At 40.2% G+C, this 24094-nt stretch overlaps 1 protein-coding gene across 3 annotated transcripts in view; it reads left to right on the forward strand.

Annotated features, from left to right (window-relative positions):
- The window catches only part of LETM1 (leucine zipper and EF-hand containing transmembrane protein 1), a 47346-nt gene that overhangs the window by 14395 nt on the left and 8857 nt on the right, over positions 1–24094 (forward strand). The window contains exons 4-13 of one of the 3 annotated variants that reach the window (XM_061629807.1): positions 2056–2199; positions 5848–5985; positions 7864–8067; positions 9585–9704; positions 13503–13634; positions 15502–15681; positions 16682–16816; positions 17020–17154; positions 21606–21796; positions 23078–23234. In XM_061629807.1, the coding sequence (XP_061485791.1) occupies positions 2056–2199; positions 5848–5985; positions 7864–8067; positions 9585–9704; positions 13503–13634; positions 15502–15681; positions 16682–16816; positions 17020–17154; positions 21606–21796; positions 23078–23234 (1536 nt within the window). Of the gene's footprint in view, positions 1–2055; positions 2200–5847; positions 5986–7863; positions 8068–9584; positions 9705–13502; positions 13635–15501; positions 15682–16678; positions 16817–17019; positions 17155–21605; positions 21797–23077; positions 23235–24094 lie in introns of all 3 variants that reach the window. The other 2 variants (XM_061629806.1, XM_061629808.1) reach the window with 2 other exon arrangements.

Here is a 24094-nt window from a genome sequence, read left to right on the forward strand (position 1 = left end):
GAAATGCCAACATTTGGCGTCTGGAGAGTGTCATGTGACCACACTAGGTATGACTAAATTTCTTTCTTTGTATGAGTGAGTGTTTGAATGTTTGTTCTACTCTTAGCCAGAAGGCAAACTGATACTCCAAGGGAAGGGACTACCTGATGTGGGCTTGGAGTGATGATGTTTTTTCCTGTCTGTCAAACAATTGGAGGAGATTGACAACCAAGTTGGTGGTGTCCTACTGCCCCCTCAGAAAAACATTTCAGATAAGTACCAATGATACCTTCTACTCCATGTAGGAAAAATAAGTGACCAATGTCCGTGAGCCACTTCCACTCGGTGGTATATATTCTTTAAGAATGCAACTCCTTTGAAGTAAACCCTGCTTAATTCAATATTAATTAATTAAATATCTATAAACCTGTATTTTACATTCATGTTCTGAACAGTAAAATTGTTTATAACATCCAGCTGGCAGCATTGTCATGATACTGGATACTATTTTGATCCGTTTGTCATCGCATGTAGTTGTCAGAGCACCATTATGGCTCATTAGTGCTTCCCAGTTTGCATACTTACAACATTATGCCTAAGAGTCTGCATTTTTATATTAAAACATACAATATTAAAACATATACATCAGTACCAGGGAAACCTCTGATAGTGTGTTGGGGACTCCATCGTTAAGGGCTCCAGCTTGGGGCAACTGATAATGGCATTATATAGATCAGGCAGGGAGACCCTGTGCTCCTCCAGATGTTGTTGGACTTCAACTCATGTCAGCCCCAGCTGGTATGGCCAGAAGTCAGGGATGATGGCAGCTGTAGTCCAATAACCATCTGGTTAGCCACAGAATTCTGCTTCTGCTATACTGATTCTGTTGTTTCCACTGTTGTTAAAAAAATACTGTGCATTAATTCCTTTCCATATGCAGATGGCAGTGACTCCTGGAGTCCATTGCACATTTGGAACTTCTGTGCAAACATTCTGGTGGTTGGATCCTATCCTCTATCTCTTATTTTATTTTATTCTGTATTTATATTGTATTTTATCAATTTCAATGTGTACGTCGCCTAGAGTGGCTTCGGCCAGATAGGCGACACAAAAATTAAATTTTACTTTTACTTTTTTACTTTAATGCAAGTTAAATCTAATGGTCAAATTATTTGTTTTTTTTTCTTTCAGTGTGTAATGTAACTCATGCTTCTGCTTGGGCAGATAGTAATATAAAATGTTCTGGAGCTGGACTAAAAATATATTTTAAACCCTACCTTTTGGATTTTTAAAAACACATTTCATTTAAAGGTTTGGATCCTAAATTTCACTTCTGTTTGTACAAGAAGGAGCAACTTCCATCAAGTTCCCCTTCCATCTATAGTCCCTGGCCAACATACCTTACACCATTCCCAAGGATTCCCTGTCCCTAAGAAGCAGATTTTGAGGTTGCTGCAGTGGAAAGACCCATTACTTGATTGTAACTCTTTCATTTACAGAAGGGAAGCTGGGATCCAAACTAATATGTCCACAAGAATGACTCCTGTACTGGGTTTAAGGAATTATAAAGAACTTACCTATATATTGACTAACATACTGACTAATGTCAACATTGGAAGATTTACTATATTGATCCCAGTGTTTAAAAGGCTTGCTGTTACAGGCTTCCTTTGACTAACTTTTACAGTTATTGTAAATTCCCACATTCCAAAGCTATAGAGAAATTCAATTATTATTACTACTATACCACTGCTATAACCACTGCAGCCAGTATATATATGAGACTTAAAATCAAAAGCAAAAAGCAAACATTTCAATGTATAAATTAAAGAGAAAGAAATCTGGGTTAAAATGAAACCTTAATTGAATATAAACATGTCAAAGCAATTCCTTAATATAACTTTAAAATGCAATCCATTGTCTAACTAATAAATTGATGTTAAGGTTTTTTTTAATATACAGAAAGTGTGAGGAGAATATGATGCAGAATACAAATATCGCCCAGCAGATGACATCCTACATCGTATTCACTTGTGTTTATTGTTAATAACTGACTTCTGTATTTGTTGCTTGCAGTTCCTCCGGATATGTGCCGACCTCTTCCGGTTGGTCCCTTTCCTAGTCTTTCTTGTTGTACCATTCATGGAGTTTCTACTTCCAGTAGCCTTAAAGCTGTTCCCCAATATGCTTCCTTCAACATTTGAGACAAAGTCTAAGAAGGTAACTAAAATATGAATTAGCAGCTTAATATTTTGTGGCAAACCAGATGTGTTTCCCCCGAATAATTTTTATTAAGAATTTTTTTGTTACTGAACAGCACACCCATATAATCCCCAACATGAGTACAGCCAACTATATAGTACAAAGTCACTAAGCGCAATGTTACAAGGTAGACCCAGATATTACAAGGAAGGAGGGGGGAAAGTTACCACAAAAGGAAAATATAGCTCAATTCAAACCAAGCAAAAGAATTTAAATATTATTATTATTATTATTATTTATTAAATTTATATACCGCCCGACTAGCAATAGCTCGCTGGGCGGTGAACATAAAATAGCATAAAAATACAATGAATAACAAAATAATACTAAAATACAATCAACAATCCAATACAATAAACATTTTTAAAAGTAAATCAGTGTAACTTAAAATGCTTCAGAGAATAGGAAGGTTTTGACCTGGCGCCGGAAGGAGAGCAGAGTCGGCGCCAGGCGTACTTCCTCGGGGAGACGGTTCCATAGTTCGGGAATACCTCAGGAACTCCCCCTGTGACGTTCACTCAAACTTGTATATGGCTGCCCCTTAGCTGTCGGGCCAAGTTCAAGGTTCTGGTTTCGGTGTACCAAGCCCTATACAGCCTGGGACCCGGATACCTGAAAGATCATCTTAGCCCTTATACACCCAGTCGATCCCTGCACTCTGCAGGTGAGGGCCTCCTGCAGATACCATCTTATCAGGAGATCCTTTCTGTACAACATTAGTGTTGTGGCACCTACCCTTTGGAATTCCGTAGGCACCAACTCTGTTTTCTTTTCAGTGCCTACGGAAGACCTTCCTCTTTCAACAGGCTTTTTATGTAGAGACCTTATGCCAGACTGCGTCTGTGTTGGAATTGCTTTTTATGATGTTTTTAAGATTTTTTAAAAGATGTTTTTAGTGTTTTGTCCTGGGCTTCTTCTGCGAGGAGGGGTGGGATAGAAGTTTAATAAAATAAAATAAATGCACCACAACAGTACCAATCTGTAAAAATGAGTGTTTGTGTTTTCTACCTTTCACTAATCTTAACTTGTTGGTTAACTCTTCAATAAATACAGTCTGCCAGGATTTATTGTATTTATTATGAAGAGCTGCTCCTTTGAAGTCTTTGCAGAATCGTGCAACAACTACTCTGGCCACCATCAACAAACAGCTAGTTAGGGGTTTAAAGTGTAGGTAGTGCAGATGTTCCAACTCGTTATTCTTACAGTGTTATCCCATCTTTGGATCCAGACCTGCTTAGCTTTAGCAAGGCAATGGCCCCCATGTGCCTTCAGATCATGTCCTGGGACCTTTTTAAGTTTGCTTTGGATGAGTTTTATAATCTGAGAGTTTCAGAACATTTAGTTAAAAATCATTCTAATTAAAAGGTAGAATTTACTGTTCTTTGTTGCCTTTCCTCCCTTGAGTTATATATTATTGGTTAATATTTTTAGTAGTTGTGATTCCATATTTTTTTATAAAAAGAACCCTAAGTCTGTCCTTTCTGGTAAACAACAAAATCTGTGATACAAAAAGGATGGGATGGATAAAATATAATTGAAATAATTAATAAATTAGATTTTAAAATGTTACATACTTGTATTGAAATACTAAAAAATGAACCTGGTATAAAATTAAAACCAAATTTAATGGAAACAAGTTTATGCTTACAATCTCCTAGCACCATATCCTAGTACTAAACCCTGACAAACACAATGAGCTAAAGAATATTTTTCTGTGAATTGGATCCAAAGGTGTCTTTCTCCACAAGGGATGAGATCAAGCATTATAAATGTGGCACAATAGGCTATTCACTATGTTTTCACTATTATCTTGATATTGAGCAAGGAAATGGTAGGTCATCCCATCCCCTAATGACGCTTGACACAAATTTTGAACAAACATATTCTATAAAGCAGTGTATTCTGACCTATTCAGTTTTTTAAAACAGTAACATCACACATGTCTAATGTTTCAATAAAAGCAGCATTTATAATTCAAAATAGCATATTCTGATGGCTAGATTTAGATTTAGTAAAAATTTTGTTTAAGAAAATCTGAAATATATATGGAAAGCTTGCTTTTAAAACCTAGCCACTGGAATATGCTGACTTTTCAACTAAACTTAAACCAAGCCATTCTGGCTACTAAGTTTGAAACTTGGATTATACATACAGCTGATCATGCATGGACGATACAATATGAAAGAAATGATTGGATGCTGAAAACTGTTGTATTGAGGGCAGGGTATAAATCCCTCCAAATAAATAGATGCTCTGCCTAAAGGCCAGTGGTTTGTGTATATTGATAATAGAGAGGATACATGAAGTGTAAAGTTATCCAAATAATTATTTTGGTAGTGCTCTATCACAGCATCAAAGCATGCTGAGAGAATTCATATCATTTATTTATTTATTTATTTAATTTCATTTATATACCGCCCTAAGCCTAACGGCTCTCTGGGCGGTGTACATAAAAGAACGTGATTATATTGTAATATAAGCTATACAAATATTGTGGACACGTCATCTTTGTAAAATTGAACATTGTCACAAGTACCTGATAGAGATACTGAAGCTGAGTTTGCACAATCAGCTCTCAGCTTTATAAGCAGAGATGTGCATTAGCGTTATGCACCCACACACAGCCTTTGAGTTTCCCCCTTCCCTGGAGCAGTGAAACTAAGCATAGTTTCCTGTTATGTCAGGCAAGTGTGGTTAATGGCTTCCAAACAAGCCAGAACATGAAGCCATAGTTTAAAGACGGCTTCCAGATCTGGCTTGTTTAGAAGTCATTAGCCATAGCTATAGTTTACAGTGGGTTGTATCCAATGTAGTACTAAGTCAGAGTCTCTTAGTAGTGTACTTGTGCCACTGGCAAAACGTTTTACACCAGTGGAATGTTGTTGTGCAAGAGATTACATAAGCACAGTTGTAGAATCTGTTGTGCAATGAGCTTCTGCTAATGCAACTTTTGCTGTGAATTCTTCTGTTGTACCACATTAAAACCCACCTGTCCGCTAGCGCAAGAGCCCTTGCACTAGTAGACAGAGAACATTAGATATCATTGTATTTAATTTTGTTGGATTTCTGGAAATCATTTTGCGATTTTTTTCTTGATGAAAGCAGTGTCCAAATTCTTGAATAAAATAAACAGTTTCCAGTACAGATGTAATGGAAAACTGTGGTTAGCTGTAACTTCCTGGCTTGTGTGTGCACTCATATGGAGAGAGTAGCAAAAGGTTATGTGCAAGTGCATAAAGATCATTCATATCTTGGCTTATTAGGCAGAGAGGCAGCTTAAGAAAGGATAAGAAAATTATGTATGTGCAGCTTAACATGGGAAAACAGCTTAGGAAATAAATATTCTGGTGATGTAAATAAGGAGAGGCAATAAATGTTGATATTAGTAAGTAGAGCTCTAGCCTTACACAACTCTAATGGAGACTGAGTCCACTGAACTCACTGGACTTGCTTTCAAGTAAGCAAGTATAGGCAGGAAAAGTGATGGCACTCATCATTGTACTGACTTTCTCTAAGATTTTACTAGGACAAAAGAATTTGAGATGAAAATTGTTGCTAGCTGAATCCTGGAGGGGATTTCTATTAAAAGTATTTTTTTCTTCGTAGGAAGAAAGATTGAAGAAGGAACTAAGAGTGAAGCTTGAACTAGCTAAATTTCTTCAAGATACTATTGAAGAGATAGCCTTAAAAAATAAAGCAGCCAAAGGGAATGTTACTAAAGACTTTTCAACTTTCTTTCAAAAGGTAAAATATTTTATTTTATTGTTGGTGCATGAATACAATGAGACTTCATCTTTTTCTCGTCCCCCTGCAGCCCTCTCCGAGTCCTCAAAATCTACAGAGGGTTGGGGAACCATTTGCAGAATGCTGGATTTCACCCATACTCTTCCCTTCTGCACTAAGCACCCAAGGTGGTTAACAATAGTAATACATAATGCAGTATAAAAATTAACATGAAAAAAAAATAAAAGCACAGGTAAAAGCACTAATTGGAAGCAAGAGCAGATTTGTAAAAAGAGCAGCCAATGAAAAGCCAGGAGCAGATGCAGGCTAAAGACCTGTCTAAATAAGAAGACTTTTATTTTTCAGTTTGTTGGGGGTGGGAGGCTCTAAACAGGCCTAGTTTGGGAGGGAGTTTCAAATCCTAGACACAGGCCCTGAGAAAGTACTTTCTTATGTTCCTTCAAATGCATTTTAGATGTTGTTAAGACATAGAGAAGGGCCTCTCCCAAAGACCATAAAACCTGAGTAGGAGAAGGAGGCCATTCAGATAAACTTGTCCCAAGCCATTTGAAGCTTTACAGGTCATAGCTAGCTGTACCTGCTGTGTAAATAAGTAATGCAGCCTAAGGTAATTTATGTGAAAAAACCAACATCTTTGACTGTAGGCCAGTTCCTCCCTAACCTAGTGCCCTCCAGGTGGTGACTTGGATTGTAACTTCCATCATTCTGAGTTAGCGTGGCTAATGGTCAGGGATGATGGGAATTATAACCCAAAACATCTGGAGGACATACAGTTGGGGAAGGCTACTCTAGGTGATTTGTGCTGGGGAAAGGGGGAATGCTGTTGGCATAGTATATCTTTATTTCAGCAAAGCTTTCAACAAGATCCCCAATAATATTCTTGTTTAACTTGATAAAAAGTGGACTGAACAGTGCTAACTTTAGGAGGATTTGTAGCTGGTTGATGGACTATACCCAAAGAGTGTTCATCAATGGCTCCTCATCAACCTGGTGATATGTGGCAAGTGGGTGCAGCCGGGTTCTTTCCTGGGCCTAGTGTTTAACATCTTAATAAATGACTTGGACAAAGGAGTGTGAGGAATGTTCATCAAATTTGCACATGAGAACAAGCTGCAGAATACCACAAACTGGAGTGTGGTGAAAGCTCCAAGTCCTGTTAGGAAAGGCTGAAGGAGCTGAGTATGAGATGATTAAGAGGCAATATTAATACTAGTAATATTATTTCCACTTTTGACTGCTTACTATCTGTAGATCTCGAAGCAGTTTACAGTAGATAAAAATACATAATATAATAGTCCTTCAAATATTTAAAGATGGCTATTACATAGCTGATAGAGGAAATTTGTTTTCTGTTGCTCCAGAGGGTAGGTTCAAATTAGGAGGAGGATTTTGACTAAACATTTTAACTTCCTAACAGTGCAGGCTGTTAAAACAGTGGAACAGACTGCCTTGAAGGTGGTAGACTCTCTTTTGTTACAAGGTTTTAAGCAGAAGTTGAAAGATAGCCTACCATTGATATTGTAAAAGTGGACTGTCTGCTGTGACAAGGATTGGACATATTGGGTGGGAAGCCTAAGCCCTGGGGGGGCACGGGCAGCCCTCTCTCTGGCCCCAGGTGCCCTCTCAAGCCTACTGTGCACCCTCATCAAATTCCTGGCTGGGATGTGTACTTGTACTGCGGCAATGTCTCTTGCTTGCTTGGATGGATGGAGAAGTGTGTGTGTATGTTTAAGGATCCTGAATCCAATTCTAAATTACATAATTGCAGAACCATCAGGCTGTGACTTGTCCTACGTATTAATGAAGAATTGGACATTATTTCTCGGTTTTAAAAAAGCCATAGTTTTAAATTTTATATAACGTGTTTTTTACTTTCAGATCCGTGAAACTGGTGAAAGACCAAGCAATGAAGAAATTTTACGATTCTCTAAACTATTTGAAGATGAACTAACTCTTGATAATCTCACAAGACCCCAGTTGGTTGCTCTCTGCAAACTGTTAGAACTTCAGTCAATTGGGACAAATAACTTTCTTCGCTTCCAGTTAACAATGCGGTTGAGATCTATAAAAGCAGATGATAAAGTATGAGGATCCCTTTTTGCTCCAGTGTTCTAGTTGCTTCTGTTGTCTCTAATAGCTTTTTAAATGATTGTTTTAAGAAACTGCATTGTAGAATGAAGCATTTCTTTCATTTGGGAGTCATATCTATTTCACAATTAGACTGTTTCTATTGTACAAGGACAGTCTGCCCATGAAACATAGTACAGTAGAACTAAGCTGACAGCCCTTGCATGGCACTCCTCTGAATACTGTCCTGTAAACTCTGCAGGATCTTTGCAGTGGCTGAATAGAGAATAAAGGAGAAAGAAACTGAGGGAAGACTCAAAAATTGTACAAACGTTGGTAGCTGAGGCAGGGCACGAGAACATGCCTTGTGAAATCAGATGATTTAACCTAGTATTTTCTGTCTAACAAATAGAAAGCTCACAAGCTTTCACTGTTATGTCTGTTAATGGGTATTAGCTATAACTTTGCCTAATCTTTTTAAAATCACCATAACCTAGAGGCCACCATCACAGCTTGCAGTAACTAATTCTGTAAATTATGCATTATATGAAGCAGTCTTGTCAATTCTAAACCTATTGTCAATCAACTCCTTTGGGTTCTAGTTTTACGAGAGTATTATGCTGTTAGGTGTCTTGAGTTTACATTGTGAAAGGCAAGAAAAAAATTAATGAGATGGAGAATTCCATCTGTGTGTCCCCCCAGCATTCACATAGTTTTATAAAAATCTATCATCTCTGCTTCTCCCCCAGTTAATTTGTTTCACCAAAAAACCACAAATGCTTTATCCTTTTCTCTTTAGGGAAAGTGCTTCAACATCTTGATAGTTCTTTTGTACCTTTTCCAGCTCAGATATTGAGATGGGAACTTCTTTAATCAGACCGTTAGTTCATAGCCTGTTTGCTCTAATAGCAGCTCTCCAGGATCTCAGAGATGGGCTCTACTACCTGAGATTCTTCCAGATGAAAATCTAGCAGTTAATCCTAAAACCTTATCCATGCAAAGCATGTGATCTGTAGCCCCTCAAGAAAGCCATTCCTTCCCTGTCCTTCATCTCTCCCTCACTTATTGAGACTCTTACCAGTATTACACTCCCTCTATGTACTTTGCCCCCCCCCCCCAGTCCAGAGAGAGACAAGGATCCTCTTTTTCCAGATGAGTTTAAAAAATTGCTGTCACCTTGATATCTGTGACTGCCCCTGCTCCAGAAGGTGGATCCTATCTGAACAGAAGATACCATCACAGTTTACACCTGAGTAGCGCAACAAGTAATTGAAGAGTGCTATCAAAATATCATCCACTAGTGGCAACTAGAATATCTCTCAAATGATAGAGAATTACGTTTAACAGGATTGGTGAGCATAGCATTAATAGTGTAAAAAAAAAAGTTTCTGCACTCCCAAGCTTGTTACTGGAAGATTCTCTTCAAATTTCTTGTAGTATATTTAGCACAACAGTTCATTGTAATTATTGTATTCTTAGACAGTGAAGATATTCGTCATATTAATATAAATATTGATTTGTGCTCTGTCTAGCTGATAGCTGAGGAAGGTATGGATAGCCTGACAGTTAAAGAGCTACAGGCAGCATGTCGAGCAAGAGGCATGAGAGCACTTGGCGTAACAGAAGACCGTTTAAAGGATCAGCTTAAGCAGGTACTGAGCATCAAAGGGAGTGTCACGGGTTTTTGGTTATCCAAAGTAGCTCATCCTGTGTGTCCTGGTATTGCTGCTTGGTGGATTCTTCAGTCCAAACAGCAAGTTGCAGATTATTGGGAACAGTACGGAGAAAGCTGTACAGGTTCATTTTCTCTTCATATTTTTAGAAGTTGACACTATTAATAAATTGTATGTTGTGCCCAAATTTGTTTCCTATACAATAGTATCCAGTTCCTTCAGAAAAAGACAACTGAGCTGACTTTAGGAATATTTAACGGGAACTAGTGCGTGTCCTAAGGCCTGTATTAGCTGATAGATATTTGTCCTGATCCAGCATATCTGCTGAATATTCTATATTATAAGATGCTACTGAAATGGGGAATTACAAAAGGCTCATAAGAAAACCTACTAATCCTGAGATGGGGGGGGCGTTTTGCTGATAGATCTGTAACTGGTAGAAGGCAGCAAGCGGTGCATATCAACCATTTTGATACTGGAGGGGGAAAACCATGGGGTTCCTCTTACAGCAACAAGGATTAAGAAAGCAGTGATACATTTTTTCTTCATGGATGGATGGGGGATCATTTCAGCATTGGGTAAAGCCCTACATCAGGCACTGGGAAGACAGCACTAAAAAGAGCTACTGTGATTACAGCATTAGATAAAACCTTCACTCTAGTTCGAATCTTGCTTAATGACCTTCAGCCAGTCAATATCTCTTTACTTGAGGCTTGTTGTGAGGATAAAATGAGAGTGGTTTTTGGAGGCAAGTTGAGAGAAACACCATAATAAATAAAACCCACTTTCTGTCAGGTGGGACCTCATAATATATATAATATATAATAGTCTTCCTGCCTTCAGAAGGAAGCAGGGTTTCTGAGAGCTTCAAGGACTTTAACAACAAAGGAAGGAATAGAGTTCATGTTGCCTTTGCAGTGGCCTAGTACAGGCATCCAGCGCTTCTAGCTCTCTCTGGAAGCAAAATGGACAAAATCTTCAGACAGATCCACCAATACTTGAACAATGTTCCAAAGGGCCTCACATTTCATGGAATCGTACAGTGGGAAGGGGCCTATAAGGCCATTGAGTCCAACTCCCTGCTCAATGCAGGAATCCAAATTAAAGCATGCCCAACAGGTGGCTGTCCAGCATCCTCTAACATTAAAAAAACCCCTCATAATGTGAATGAGGCATCTGGCCACCTAACGAAAACTTTTAAGTGCTAATTGCCTCATGTTAGAAGATGACAAAGAGAAAGGAACAGAAGCCCAGATTTTATTCTAGACCTATATATTTATTTCTCTTTCTATTCATTACGTTTATATCTTGCCTTTCCTCCCAAAGGAGCATTGATATATGAGGGATCTTTTTGCTGTGCAAGATTGTCCAGGCAGACCACTGCCTAGGCTACCATCTCCCAGGAACTCTCCTAACGCTGTGCAGAGTAACTGAATGTCCACCTCTTCCCCACTTCAGACAGGGATCAAGGCATTCAACAACTCTGGGCTGCTACTTGGAGGAAGAGCGGGATATACATTTAACAAATCATAATAACAACTCTGCCAGTTGCAGCACCATGGCTTGGCCCATAGGAACATTTAATTGAGAAGTGCACTTATCCTTACTCTTTTCCCAGGCTGCACTTTTGACACTGAGCCTTACAACATACACTCTCACATCCCACTCTGTTTTCCAAGCAAGCAAGCAAGAGGCATGATCAGAGTGCGAGGCAAAAACACTCGAGGGAGGGTATGAAGCAGGGCTGTAGAAGGGGATGGCCTGGGAGAGTCCCGGGGGTCATACAGAGAGTCCTGGAGCTGCATTCAGCCCCTAGGCCTGAAGTTCTCCATCCCTGCTTTCCATCATGCTTACAAGGCAGCAGTGGATGGGTACAACTCTAGCTTTTTGCTTTGCATGTTCTGCTCATAGGCATGCTATGATAAAGACACAGTTTTATAGGCCTCTGCATAATTTCAGGGGATTACTGAATAGCAAAGTCTTTTTTTTTTAACCTTCCTTCCCCTTCCCACTTCACGTCAGGGAAATTGTCCAGTACTCTGTTCTGTTTCTCCTTGGAAAGTGAACTTGCTTTCCTGTGGAGCTGGCCATAACAGGAGCTGAGCTCTATTCTACCTGGCAGCAGGAGCAAACGAGTCCTGGCATTTTCATTGGTTGATATTCCAGCCACACTCTCCTGCCTTTTTATCCTGATAGATCAGAGACATGCAAGAGCAGGCTTCCCATTGGCAGTAAGACCATGTCCAGTGGCAAATCAGCTTTTGCGTACCTCTGACCAACCACCACAACAAGGCATTATACAGTTAGGATATTAACCAATGGAAATGCCAGACATTGCTGTGCTATTGGAACTGCATCCTCCTGTTGAGGATTGGTTGTGACCTACCACCTCTTCATTCTGGTTGATCAGTGGCATACAGAAGGAGGGTTCCCTTTGGGCGATACAGTCGCTGTTTCAGCATTGGGTGGGGAATAGACCAAAGAAAGATGGCTGCGCTGCCTTTAGAGCTGTTGTTCTTGAACAGCTCAACAAAGGGTAGTCCAAGGAGGCAGAGAGCAGAGGAGTGTGGAGACGCCAGGAAAGGTCTGTGAGGGAACATTGTCACCTGTAGGCACCCCGACACAATCCATTAACTTACTGCAATTTGCTGCCACAAGTTGAAATTATGGCCACTAGTTAAGATGACTTTTAAAGGGAATTAGACAAATTCATGGAGAAGTCTCCTGGCTCATAGATATGAGCCATGATAAGTAAGCTGAATCCCCATGTTCAGAGGCATCATACCTGAATACCAGGTGTTGAATACTAGATGGTGGGGAGAGGTCTGTTGTCCAGCTGAGTACTGTGGGTAGCAGAAGAATTCTGGACTAGGTAGACTTATGGAATTATCAAGCAGAAAAATTCTCAAGTCCTTGTATTTTTTTCCACATCTTAGCCTAGAGCCAAAAGCTTAGCTTAGAAAATAGATTGTCCTAATAATAAGGAAGATAATGCTTTAATGCATGTCTAGGGTGCAAATCTTCCAGCAATGTGGAGGGAGTTTTCTCAGATCAAAATGTATGAAAGTCTAGGGCTTGGGTCTTGGCACTGTTTCTTCTTTTTCCTTTTAAAGCATTAGTATAGTATGAAAGGGGGAAAAATAGAAGCAGGGGGGATAAGTTGATTGCTGGTGGGCAAAATCAGCGTGATTTTGTTTCTGTCACTCAATCAATTCCTTTTATACTTGGAATGAGGGGTCAACATAACTTGCTGCTCTGCCTCAGGCAGCGAAATATCTTGGGCTGGCCCTGCTTGGACCATTCTTTATTTAACAGCCTGCTTGACATTTCAGGTCATGCTGAATGCATTTTCCAGTGTTATTTGTATATGTCATATATTGCTATCACTGACTTCTTTCTAGGCCAACTAATCTTGTGAAATCCACAACCTTTAGATCAAGCAGGTATGTTGCCATGAGGCAAATGTCACACATCCATCTATTTTGAATATCCTACTATGTGTGTCCCATCCTCAGAGCTATTTTCCCAGGATTTAAAAGGATATCAGCTTTTTGCCTAACAGAGGGAGTCATTTCTAAGGAAGTGTTTCTAAGTCACTCAGCATGATTTTCTCCTGCCCAAGACGCTTGATGAATAGCACTTTTATTCAGAAGTTCACTGCTAGTTGAAAAATGAATGGGTTAAGATTAACTTATTCCATCCAGAATTCTACAGTGATATAGCTGTTTTGGAATGCATAAGGATGCACTTTTCTAATACTTTATCTTTTAATTGCAGTGGCTAGACTTGCATCTGAACCAGGAAATCCCAACTTCACTGCTTATTTTATCCAGAGCTATGTACCTTCCAGACACTCTTTCACCAGCTGACCAGCTTAAAACAACCTTGCAAACATTACCTGAAAGTGTGGTATGTCTTGATTGAAATGTGACTGCATTCTGTTAATATCTTTAAACCTTAATAATTGTTCTTTTGGGGGTTTTCACTGTAATATTATTCTAGCACTGGGGATGTTCCACATTCTTAAAACTTCTCATCTCTCAAATCCTAATTTGCCCTTACTAGATGAGCATTTCTTAGTGGTTTAACATTTGAAAGCAGGTAGAGGTGCCAATCGGCCTTTAAGGTTGCTCTCACAGTGTCCTTTAAAGCCCACATTTAGAAACCGAAGTGTTTTCCACCCCTTATCTCCATGGTCAAGAGAAGCTGCACTTGGTTAATTTTTGTAAATCAGGCTACTGTTTGAAGCACAGGAGCAGAGCTATTAAAAAGGCAACTTAAGTACATATTTACTCCTAAGTGGGACCTAATTTAGTCGACTAGCTAAGGCAGAAACTATTTATATATTGCCTTTGTGCTATAGACTGTGTCCTGGGTGATTTACAAAGGTAACTGTTGTCCTTTACTGTTCTGTGGATTGTGGATTGATCCCTGGTGTTCAGTGCAAATAAAAGAGAAAGCAGAAATTAGAGAGGATTAATTAGTTCTGTAATAAGACTCATTAAGCACATTAATTCACTCCTTTTAGTTAGTAGTAGAAAAAAACCTTCTGCCCCACCCTTCCTTTGCATTGCTTAGGGCAGGGTGCAACAGTTAAAAATGATAACAACCATATTATGAAAACAAAGGCAGGCTCATCACGTAAAATCATTTAAAAATGGGAGGTCATCAGCCTTGCTTGCTGAAAGGTTTTTGAGTGGATGATGCAAAAAAAATCCACAATCTGGACCCTATAAATGTTTGCTATCGTTATTTGTGTCTATCTGTCTTCCTGTGTGATGTGGTGTAGTTCCAAGAATGTGAAATAACTTGACTGGGGTAACCTTGGTTCAAATCCCTGCTTAGCTTTGAATCCCACTGGTTGGTCTGTTTTGCACTTTATGTGGTAGTCTTGCTGCACCAACATTTAATATAGCAAATACAGTTAATGTAGCAAATGCAAAAAATATGAATGACATGTGTCTGGAATCAAGCTGTGACTCTCATTTGGCTTGTTTTTCATGACTTTTGTTCTGTGGGCTCTATTTTTTGTGCAGGTTTCCATTTTTTGTGACCTGTTATCCCCTTGTCTGTCCAAATTTATTTATTAGATTTATATTCCGCCCTTCCTCCCAGTAGGATCCCAGAGCAGCGAACAAAAGCACTAAAACACTTTAGGTAAAGGTGTCCCTGCACTTGTAGTGCGAGTCGTTTCCGACTCTTAGGGTGATGTCTTGCGACGTTTACTAGGCAGACCGTATATATGGGGTGAGATTGCCAGTTCCTTCCCCGGCCTTTCTTTACCCCCCAGCATATGCCGGGTACTCATTTTACCGGCCACGGATGGATGGAAGGTTGAGTGGACCTCAACCCCATTTACTGGAGATTCGACTTCCTCCTTCCGTTGGAATCGAACTCCGGCCGTGAGCAGAGCTTAGGCTGCGTTACCGCCGCTTACCACTCTTTAAAGCATCATAAAAACAGACTTAAAAATATATTAAAACACAACATCTTTAAAAACATTTTTTAGAAAGCTATTGCTTTTTAAAAGAGGGCCATTGCCTTCATTTTCTGCTCCTGGGCTTCCCAGAAACATCCAGCTACCTGCTGTTGGAAACAGGATATATAAAGAATCATGTTATGTGAGTCAGTGGTATTGGATTAGTTGGGATTTTCTTACACTTTAGGGTGCAGAAGTACACTGGTTGATTGGCCTACTGGTGTGATGTTTACTGTTCTAATAAAATTCCTACAAAACAGTGTAAAACCTGGAAGTTGATAGATTTTCTTTTTTTAGGCCAAAGAAGCTCAAGTTAAAGCCGCAGAAGTAGAAGGAGAAAAAGTGGACAATAAAACCAGATTGGAGGCAACCCTTCAAGAGGAAGAAGCTATTAGGAAAGAAAACCAAGAAAAAGAGTTGGAAAAGCTGTCAGAAGCTGCTGAGAAGGCCAAAGAGACCCTTCAGGTTCCTGAAAGGGTAGGCAGTTTAAAAAGGCACCAGTGTTTGTTGTGAATGCTTTCCTCAGTCTGTATTTAAAATTGGCTTATTCAGAAACCCTGTTTCTCTGTAATGACACAACGTAGCCATACTGGTGAATTCAGAAGGCGTTCATTCTTTTTTGTTGTGATGTAACTGGGCTTCTTCCAAATGGGCAAGTTCTAAAACAGAAAATTCTAATAACAAATGCTTGACGGCCCTGATGCAAAGGGATACTCATGCTTATATTTTGGGGGCAACTATTTTACAAATTTAATCAAATAGATAAGGGATTTGATGTGTGAACAGTTGAGAGAAAAAATGGGGGGAAATAGTAAGCTTGCACTGGTGGCATTGTGGTTTTAAATATCTCTTGTGCAGAATTCTCCTTTTTTTAACTTAAAAAATTTACTAAAGTGGCTATGATGTTTAGTATCGCAATTGTGCACATGATTGTGATTTTCTATAATCCTCTATGAGGGAGGAACTTGTCTACCTTCTTTCAAAAACAAAGTACTAAAAGGAGTTAAGTGTACCAGGAGCTGCTGCCTGTGTTGCTCTTGCCTTCCCAACAATGGCAATTATTAGGTTGCACCTATAGAGACAGCCTGGCCACAGTCACTGGCTGGAGAATCAAAAGCTGCTGGGGGGATACTTCACTCTCTGTCAGCAAGGATGACACCGCAGGTAGAGGATTCAGTCTTATTATTGCCCAAGGATCAAGAGCTGCTCCTCCTCCTTCCTAGAAGGAAGAACAATTCCTGTAATTCACTATAACTATAATTATTTCAGTTGCCCTGTGACTGCAGACATGAAGGGGAAGAAAATGTAGTCCCACTTACCAGCCAGAGAGACAAGAACTCCCCCTCTCTCCCAGCAATGACATGCATTGGAACCATCAAGTGCCTTGCAGGGAGCTTCAAACATGGAACTCAGGATCATGTGCAAAGTGTGTTTTTAAATACTGAGTTTCATATGATATTGTTTTATGTTTTAGAAGGAAGTGGATACAATAGATCTTGATGCTTCAGCAGTGCATACGATGAAAAGTCAGATAGCTGTGGATACAGAAGTGGATTTAACCCTGCACTCAGAGACTTTGAAAGATACAGCACCAGTATTGGAAGGCATCAAGGTGAATGCTGGGCGACAGGTCACTGTAATCCTATGCTACCATCTATACCTATCTTGACTATTAGAAAGGCTTGGATTTCCTGTGGAACTACACTTAATAGAAAAAAATGATTGGGCAGTGAAGGTGTTGAAAATATCAGTGGTGCAAACTATTTTCTGGAAGGGAAATTTTCTTTATAACAGTTTTCCTTTTTTCTTTTTTAGGGTGAAGAAATAACCAAAGAAGAGATTGACTTGTTAAGTGATGCTTGTACAAAATTGAAGGAACAAAAGAAGTTGCTCACAAAGGAAAAGGAGGAGCTGGAGGAGCTCAAGGGTGATGTGCAGGAATATAGCGAGGTAGGAAGAGGCTCAGCGTTGGCTGGAGCCTCAGAGCCTTTTACAGAGGGAGACTGAGGGGTAAGAAGGTGCTTCTGAGCTCCGGCCTGCTGGTCACACCCAGCTATAGCCTTTTGTCTCAGAATGTAGTCACAAGATATATACCATAGTTTCAGAACAAAAGTGGCCAACTTGCCTTCATATGGAAAAATGACTGAAAATTATCCAGATTCAGATAGTAGGCCCTGTCACCACTGTCTGGTGGTGGAGTTGTCTCAGAAAAGCATGACTGACCAGTCAGTGGCCCAATTCATGCATATTAAGGTGCTTAATCGTTCGAGAGCTTTCTTAATAATAATTAGCTTTCTTAACATTTTAATACAGAAACTAACAGTCATGTTACAATCAAGTTTTATCATTCTACTTCAGGTGTGGAGAACCTTTGGCCCTCCACATGTTGCTGATCTAGAGTTCCCACCATCCCTGGCTATTGGCCATGCTTGCTGGGGCTGATGGGAGTTACTGTTCAGCAACATCTGGTGGACGAAACATTCCCTACTCCTGCTGTAGTGCTTAAATGTATATTTTAGACAGACCAATCATACAACAAAGCTTTTGGCTTTTTGGAATAGAAATATACAGAACAGATGTATTTCTGATATAAACAGTACAAGTGACCTTGTCGTTTGTGTCATTGGCAGGCTGTTCCTTTCATCTGAAATACACATTTTCTCATTTTGCTGTTGCAGACTGTAGTAAATATGTTGTGCAAATTAGCGCTAGCCAATGAAGGCAATTACAAACAAGTTGAAATCTTATGTTACTAGATTTCAAGAAGAAGGATTTTCCTCCCCCCCCCCCTTCATCTTTCTAAAGACTGGCAGTTTTGCTGTCAGCAGGAGAGGGGAAACACATGAGGATTTTCCAGTTAAACATCTTTATACATGTAACTTCCTCTTTATGAGTCTATGGAGCCTTCAAAGGCCACTGGATAACTCGTGATACATGCCCTCAATTTTACTGTGGGCAAAGATCTAGCCCCTGTGGATCCTACAGAATTACAACCAAGAAGGCTTTTCTTCCCCACCCTTAACTCCTTTTTTTGTAGTATAGCATAACAGGCCAATTCAGGTTGCAGGAACATAAACGTCCACAGGTTGGAATTTTCTGTAAAAAAAAAAAACCAAACAGTTTTACTGAGTACATGATTAGATCAAAAGTTGAAGAAATTACAAAAAAGATTTATATTTTACACATTTTTTGCAGATTTAACTTAAAAGATATTAAATGTGCCTTACCCTAAAACTTAGCTTAGTCACCAAATGTTAAAATAGATTAGGGCTCCCCAACAGTTTTGAGCTGAAGGGTACATTTGGAATTTTGAGCATGTCCAGGGTTAATGGCTGCCACAGTGGGCACGGCCAGTCACAAAACTGCCATTTCACCGAAGGCGAACTGAACAAAAAACAAATAACTCCCAAGAACCTGAATACAAGGCAGTGGTGGGTTCTGAACCTCTAAACCACTTTGATCCCACATTAATAGGAAGTTCACCCCCTAAATCAGTTTCCTCACCAGACCCTCGCCCTTGAATCCATTGACTACAGTGATGATGAACAGAGCCCCCATTGTGGTGGCCAGCTGCTTCTTGTTGCACCAGGTAGACAAAGAGAAGTAAATATACTGTTAAGACGTGTTGTAGGAGGAGCTGTTTTAGGTAAGTAGCTGCACTGCTTCCTCTTCCTTGCAGCCCCTTCCCTGGCACGTGCTTGCCGGTTCCCACAGCTGGTGGCTCATTGCCTCAGGTGGGCCTGGCAAAGCCTTTAGGAACTCCCATGTTTACATACCCACCAGGATCTAGGGCTATGCTGGGTGTGGTTGCAGTGTTTAATTAGGTTTATGAGGTAAAGTTGTTGGTTTTTTAAAAAATGTTTTTCATGCTGTTTTGTTTTAATGTATTTTAAGATCTGTTTTTATGATGTTTTAAAGTGTTTTTAGCGCTTTGTTTGCCGTCCTGGGCTCCTGCTGGGAGGAAGGGCGGGATACAAATTAAATAATAAATAAATAATAGTGTGGGTGGTTATACCTTATGGAAAGCTGCGCTGATCCAAGCAGTGCTTTAACTGAGATCAGCCACCATCTTGCTTAAAAAATACATAGAGCTGAGAGAGGAAGAAGGAAGGGTGTTGTTTCCTTCCCAATTCCTGTCTTGGCTGTATGTATTTTCAAAGCTGAGATCAGTAATTGCAGCAGTCTTGGGGGGCCGGGAGCAGAGGGGAGGTGGGGAGCCTCACAGTAGGTGCTGTGGAATGTCCCTGTGGGCGATACGGCCTTTGTGGGTGCCATGATGAGGAACCTTAAATAGAGTTACAAATATTTTCTTCTAATCTCCATAGATTGTAGGTTGTGGTATGTAGCCAGCTATCAGATTTTCTCTTCTCCAAACTCCTGGGTGTCTGCGTGCAAGGGGTGGGCAAGGCTTCTAGTGTATCTTTGTAACCCATCTCACCCCAAAAAGGATTTCTCGCTCAGAAAGTAGTTATTTTGGCATATCTTTTTGACTACAATGCTATACCACATACCATTTGTCAAAAAGCTTCTTAAAGATGGGCTTCTTCCATATCCAGAATTCTGCACTTCTGAAAGTAACATGACTCCATATGAAATTGTCAGTCTGCATTCCTTCTTCCCTTTCTGACATGGGTTGAACATCTAACATCCCATGGACTCTTACCTGTGCAGTCACATCATGAAGTTGAAGTTGATTATACTTGGTGCTTTGCCAGTAAATTGGTGGCTTTATATAGTTTCTTTCAAGGATTCTAATTGGCTACAGAAAAGGTGAAAGGTGATTGCTGTTGCTGCTCCTCTCGAGCACACTGAGAATTGGGACACTTGGTTCATTAGTACATACCTTTCCCTTCCCACTTGAAATACATTTTAAAAAAACCCATAGTGGAGACAAAACTGCTTAAGTTGCATAATAGTTTTTATTTTATTTTATTTTAATTTGGCTAGCCCACATTGCATCTTGACTTGCTCAGAAGAAGTGATTGTAGAGGAGGGGTGGGGAACCTCCAGCCTACAGGCTATACTTGGCCCATCAGGTGTCCCAGTTTGGCCCATGACGACATTTTTCCTAAACCACGTCTTCCTGGCCCACACCTGACATCATATGTAATGTCAAGTGTAGGGTAGGGACTGACATGGCTTCAAAGGAACATTCAGGAGCTAAAGGTGAGCTCCTGACTGTTCCCTTGCTGGCAAGGCAAACTTCCACCACCCACCAGCTGATGGGTACTGGGAGGGGGAAGCAGTTTCCATTGAAACCATTGCTAAAACAGAGCGGGGGAGGTTTCTCCATTTTAGCGGTTGTAGTTTCATGTACTTGAAGAGTGCTATTATATCTCCACTCGGTCTTCTCTTCTCCAGGCTAAACATGCCCAGTTCTTTCAGTGTCTCCTCATAGGGCTTTGTTTCCAGTCCCCTGATCATCTTTGTTGCCCTCCTCTGAACCTGTTCCAATTTGTCTGCATTCTTCTTGAAGTGCGGAGACCAGAACTGGATGCAGTATTTAAGATGAGGCCTAACCAGTGCTGAATAGAGGGGAACTAGTACTTCACGCGATTTGGAAACTATCCTTCTGTTAATGCAGCCTAATATAGCATTTGCCTTTTTTGCAGCCACATCACACTGTTGGCTCATATTCAGCTTGTGATCAACGGGAATTCCAAGATCCTTCTCACATGGCACGAACCAAGTATCCCCCATCTTATAACTGTGCATTTTATTATTATTATTATTTATTAATTAGATTTTTATACCGCCCCATAGCCGAAGCTCTCTGGGCGGTTCACAACATGTAAACATCCAATACAATTAAAACATTATTAAACAACTAAAAATGCAGAAAAATTATACCAAAAACCAAAACATAATTAAACACATAGACGAGCACAAAACTCAATACTAAAATATTAACTGTTAAAAAAGTATTAAACTGGTTAAGATGTTAAGATGTTAAATATTAAATAATTATATATTAAATGTTAAAATGTTAAAATGCCTGGGAGAAGAGGAAGGTTTTTACCTGACACTGAAAAGATAGTAACGTTGGCGCCAGGCGTACCTCATCAGGGAGAGAATTCCATAGTTCAGGGGCCACCACTGAAAAGGCCCTTTTTCTCGTTGTCACCTTCCGGGCTTCTCTCTGGGTCGGCACCCGGAGGAGGGCCTTTGATGTTGATCGCAGCGTACGGGTAGGTTCGTATCGGGAGAGGCGTTCCAACAGGTATTGTGGTCCCAGGCCGTGTAAGGCTTTATAGGTTAAAACCAGCACCTTGAATCGAGCCCAGAAGCATATAGGCAGCCAGTGCAAGCGGGCCAGAATCGGTGTTATATGATCGGACGTCCGATATTTTGTTAAATATTATGAACTTGCCTTTATGAAAATGTTTTTGTTTTGTCCTTAGGATTTGCAAGAGATCAAGGAATTGTCTAAGGCTGGAGAAGAAGAAATAGTTGAAGAGACTAAAGCCAGCAAGAGATTGACTAAAAGAGTGAACAGAATGATTGGGCAGATTGACAAAATTATTCGGGAGTTAGAGACAGACCAACAAGTTATGGATAGACAGTTGGACAGTAGTGCTAGTCCTCCCATTGGGTAAGTGACTGGTGATATCAAAAGAGATTATTCTTGTTAACAGTGGTTTGCTTGGGAAGATTTACAGCAGAAGGAGGTGTCTGTCAAACTTACTGAATCAAAACCTTTGAGTGTCTGCCCCGAAATATTTACAATTGTAGTTGGAAACACTTTTTCCAAATAATAAATATGGAGATTTTTAAAAATTATAAATATAGTTTCTAGTAGTCCAAAAGTGCCAAATCTTATTTCCACAGCCACACTTGTATTTAGTAGGGCTGCAGCACTTTATTGATCTAAGCAATTAATTGGCGAAAACATTTTGATTGACTGAAAAGGTACCTTTGATCAGTCATTAAATTTAGAAAAAAATGTTTCACTTAATAAGTACTTACAATATCTGCATATGGTAAGCACCATTTTACAAGGCATTCCCCTCTGTGCAAGAGAATTGGAAAATGTCTCTTCTCAGATGACCCCTGCTATGACATACATCTTCTTTTTATAAAAATCAAGTGTGTGTTTTAATTTAGAAGTACATTTTCCTCATATACAAATTTAATCAATTTGCTAAAACTCATCATTAATTGCCCAGGATTTCTTTAATTGCATGAAAGCCTTAGAGGCATAAACAATTAATACTTGTATATAATATATAATGTAGTATTGACAATAATATATGTATTCACGTGGATTCTTCCTTTTCTCTTTTGAATAATTCTTGTGAATTTTTTTAATATTATTTTACTAGAGGTGCTTCCAGACTGGTATTTGTAGTATCATCTGTGCTGCTCCATGCATGCAAGTTTTTTGCAGCATCCATTCATAAGGACATAAGAAAAGCTCAGCTGGATCCGGCCAAAGGCCTGTCGAAGCCACAATCCTGTTCTCGCAGTGGCCAACCAGATGTGTAGGGGAAACCCACAAGCAGGGCCTGAGCGCAGCAGCACTCTCCCCACTTGTGATTCCCCGCCGCTGGTATTGAGAGGCATGCTTTCTCTGACCCTGGAGGTAGGACATAGCCATCGTGGCTAGTAGCTCTTGACCACCTTCTCCTCCATGAGTCGAATCCTCTTTTTGGTGGACATTACTTCATGGGAATGCATTCCATAATTTCACTGTGCACCATGTGAAGAAATATTTTCTTTTGTCTGTCCTGAATCTTCCAGTGCTGGCTTCTTTCTGTTTTTAATCATGTTGAAGATAAATGTGGTATTCCTGGTTTTCAGTATGGAATATGACTAGTGCTATATAGTTTTATTTTTTAGAAAAGCCTTTGTAGTAACTGCTTGCTATATACAGGTTGTGTTTCCCATTTAGGGAGAATCTCATCAGTATCCATGAGCTTATTAGTGTGATGAAACAGATCCAGGAGATTCCCGAAAGCAAACTGAATAGGCTTGCCGAAGCGCTAGATGAAAATAAAGATGGAAAAATTGATATCGATGATGTTTCCAAGGTGAGTCTGCTAAAGAATGTAACTGTTTTATGCTTTTAGAAATGTACAGGTCAGAGTATTCTTAAGCATTTTAATTAAAACTAGGGGCTGTGCCCCTGCTTGCTTTGCTTGCCAACCCCACATGCACTCCTTCACACCTGCCTGCCTCCATCCAATCCAACTTGATTTGGTTCTATGAGAGAGCTTCCTGAAGTAAACTCTTGTTCACATGAATGTGCTCTGTTTCACTGGGCTTTGGAGTCTTGAAGTCTGGGCTTCAAAGCACCTCACAGGCAGCAACACGCTGCTAAAAGAAAGGCATAGCTTTCTTTTAGCCTCATTCTGCTGCCTGCGAAGGCTTTGAAATCCAGACTTTGGGACTCCAAAAGCCCAGTGAAATGGAGCATGTTTGGGTGAACAAGAGTTCCCTTCAGGGAGCAATCTCGTACACCCATATTGAGCTGGATTGATCTTCCTTGGATCAAGTGATGTGGGGGGAGGTTGATCCTGCTTAGTGCTTCTCCCCACAAGCATTTCCCCCTTGGGGGAGGAAGGGGCAGCCAGACTGAGCCCTTTGTAAGCTATCCTGCTATCCCCATTGCTCCTTCCCCCCCAAAGTCCTCCTCCCTCCTCTTGGGCTCCCCCTCAGCCGCTGTCTCTGCCTCCTCAGGTTCAGTCCCCATCTCGCCTCCTCATCCTAATCGCCATCTCATCACTGCCGCCAGCCCTCCTTCCTCTGCCTCAGACGTAGCCGCCTCTTTTCCTCCAGTCTCTACTGCCTCCTAATTGTCACTACACTGTAGTTTGCAGGGATAGAGCTATCAGGCGGCAGCCACACAAATTACACCGTGATGACATTCTTACACGGATATATATTAGAG

Source organism: Rhineura floridana, chromosome 5 (genome assembly GCF_030035675.1).
Source record: "Rhineura floridana isolate rRhiFlo1 chromosome 5, rRhiFlo1.hap2, whole genome shotgun sequence".
Taxonomy (NCBI): Eukaryota; Metazoa; Chordata; class Lepidosauria; order Squamata; family Rhineuridae; genus Rhineura; species Rhineura floridana.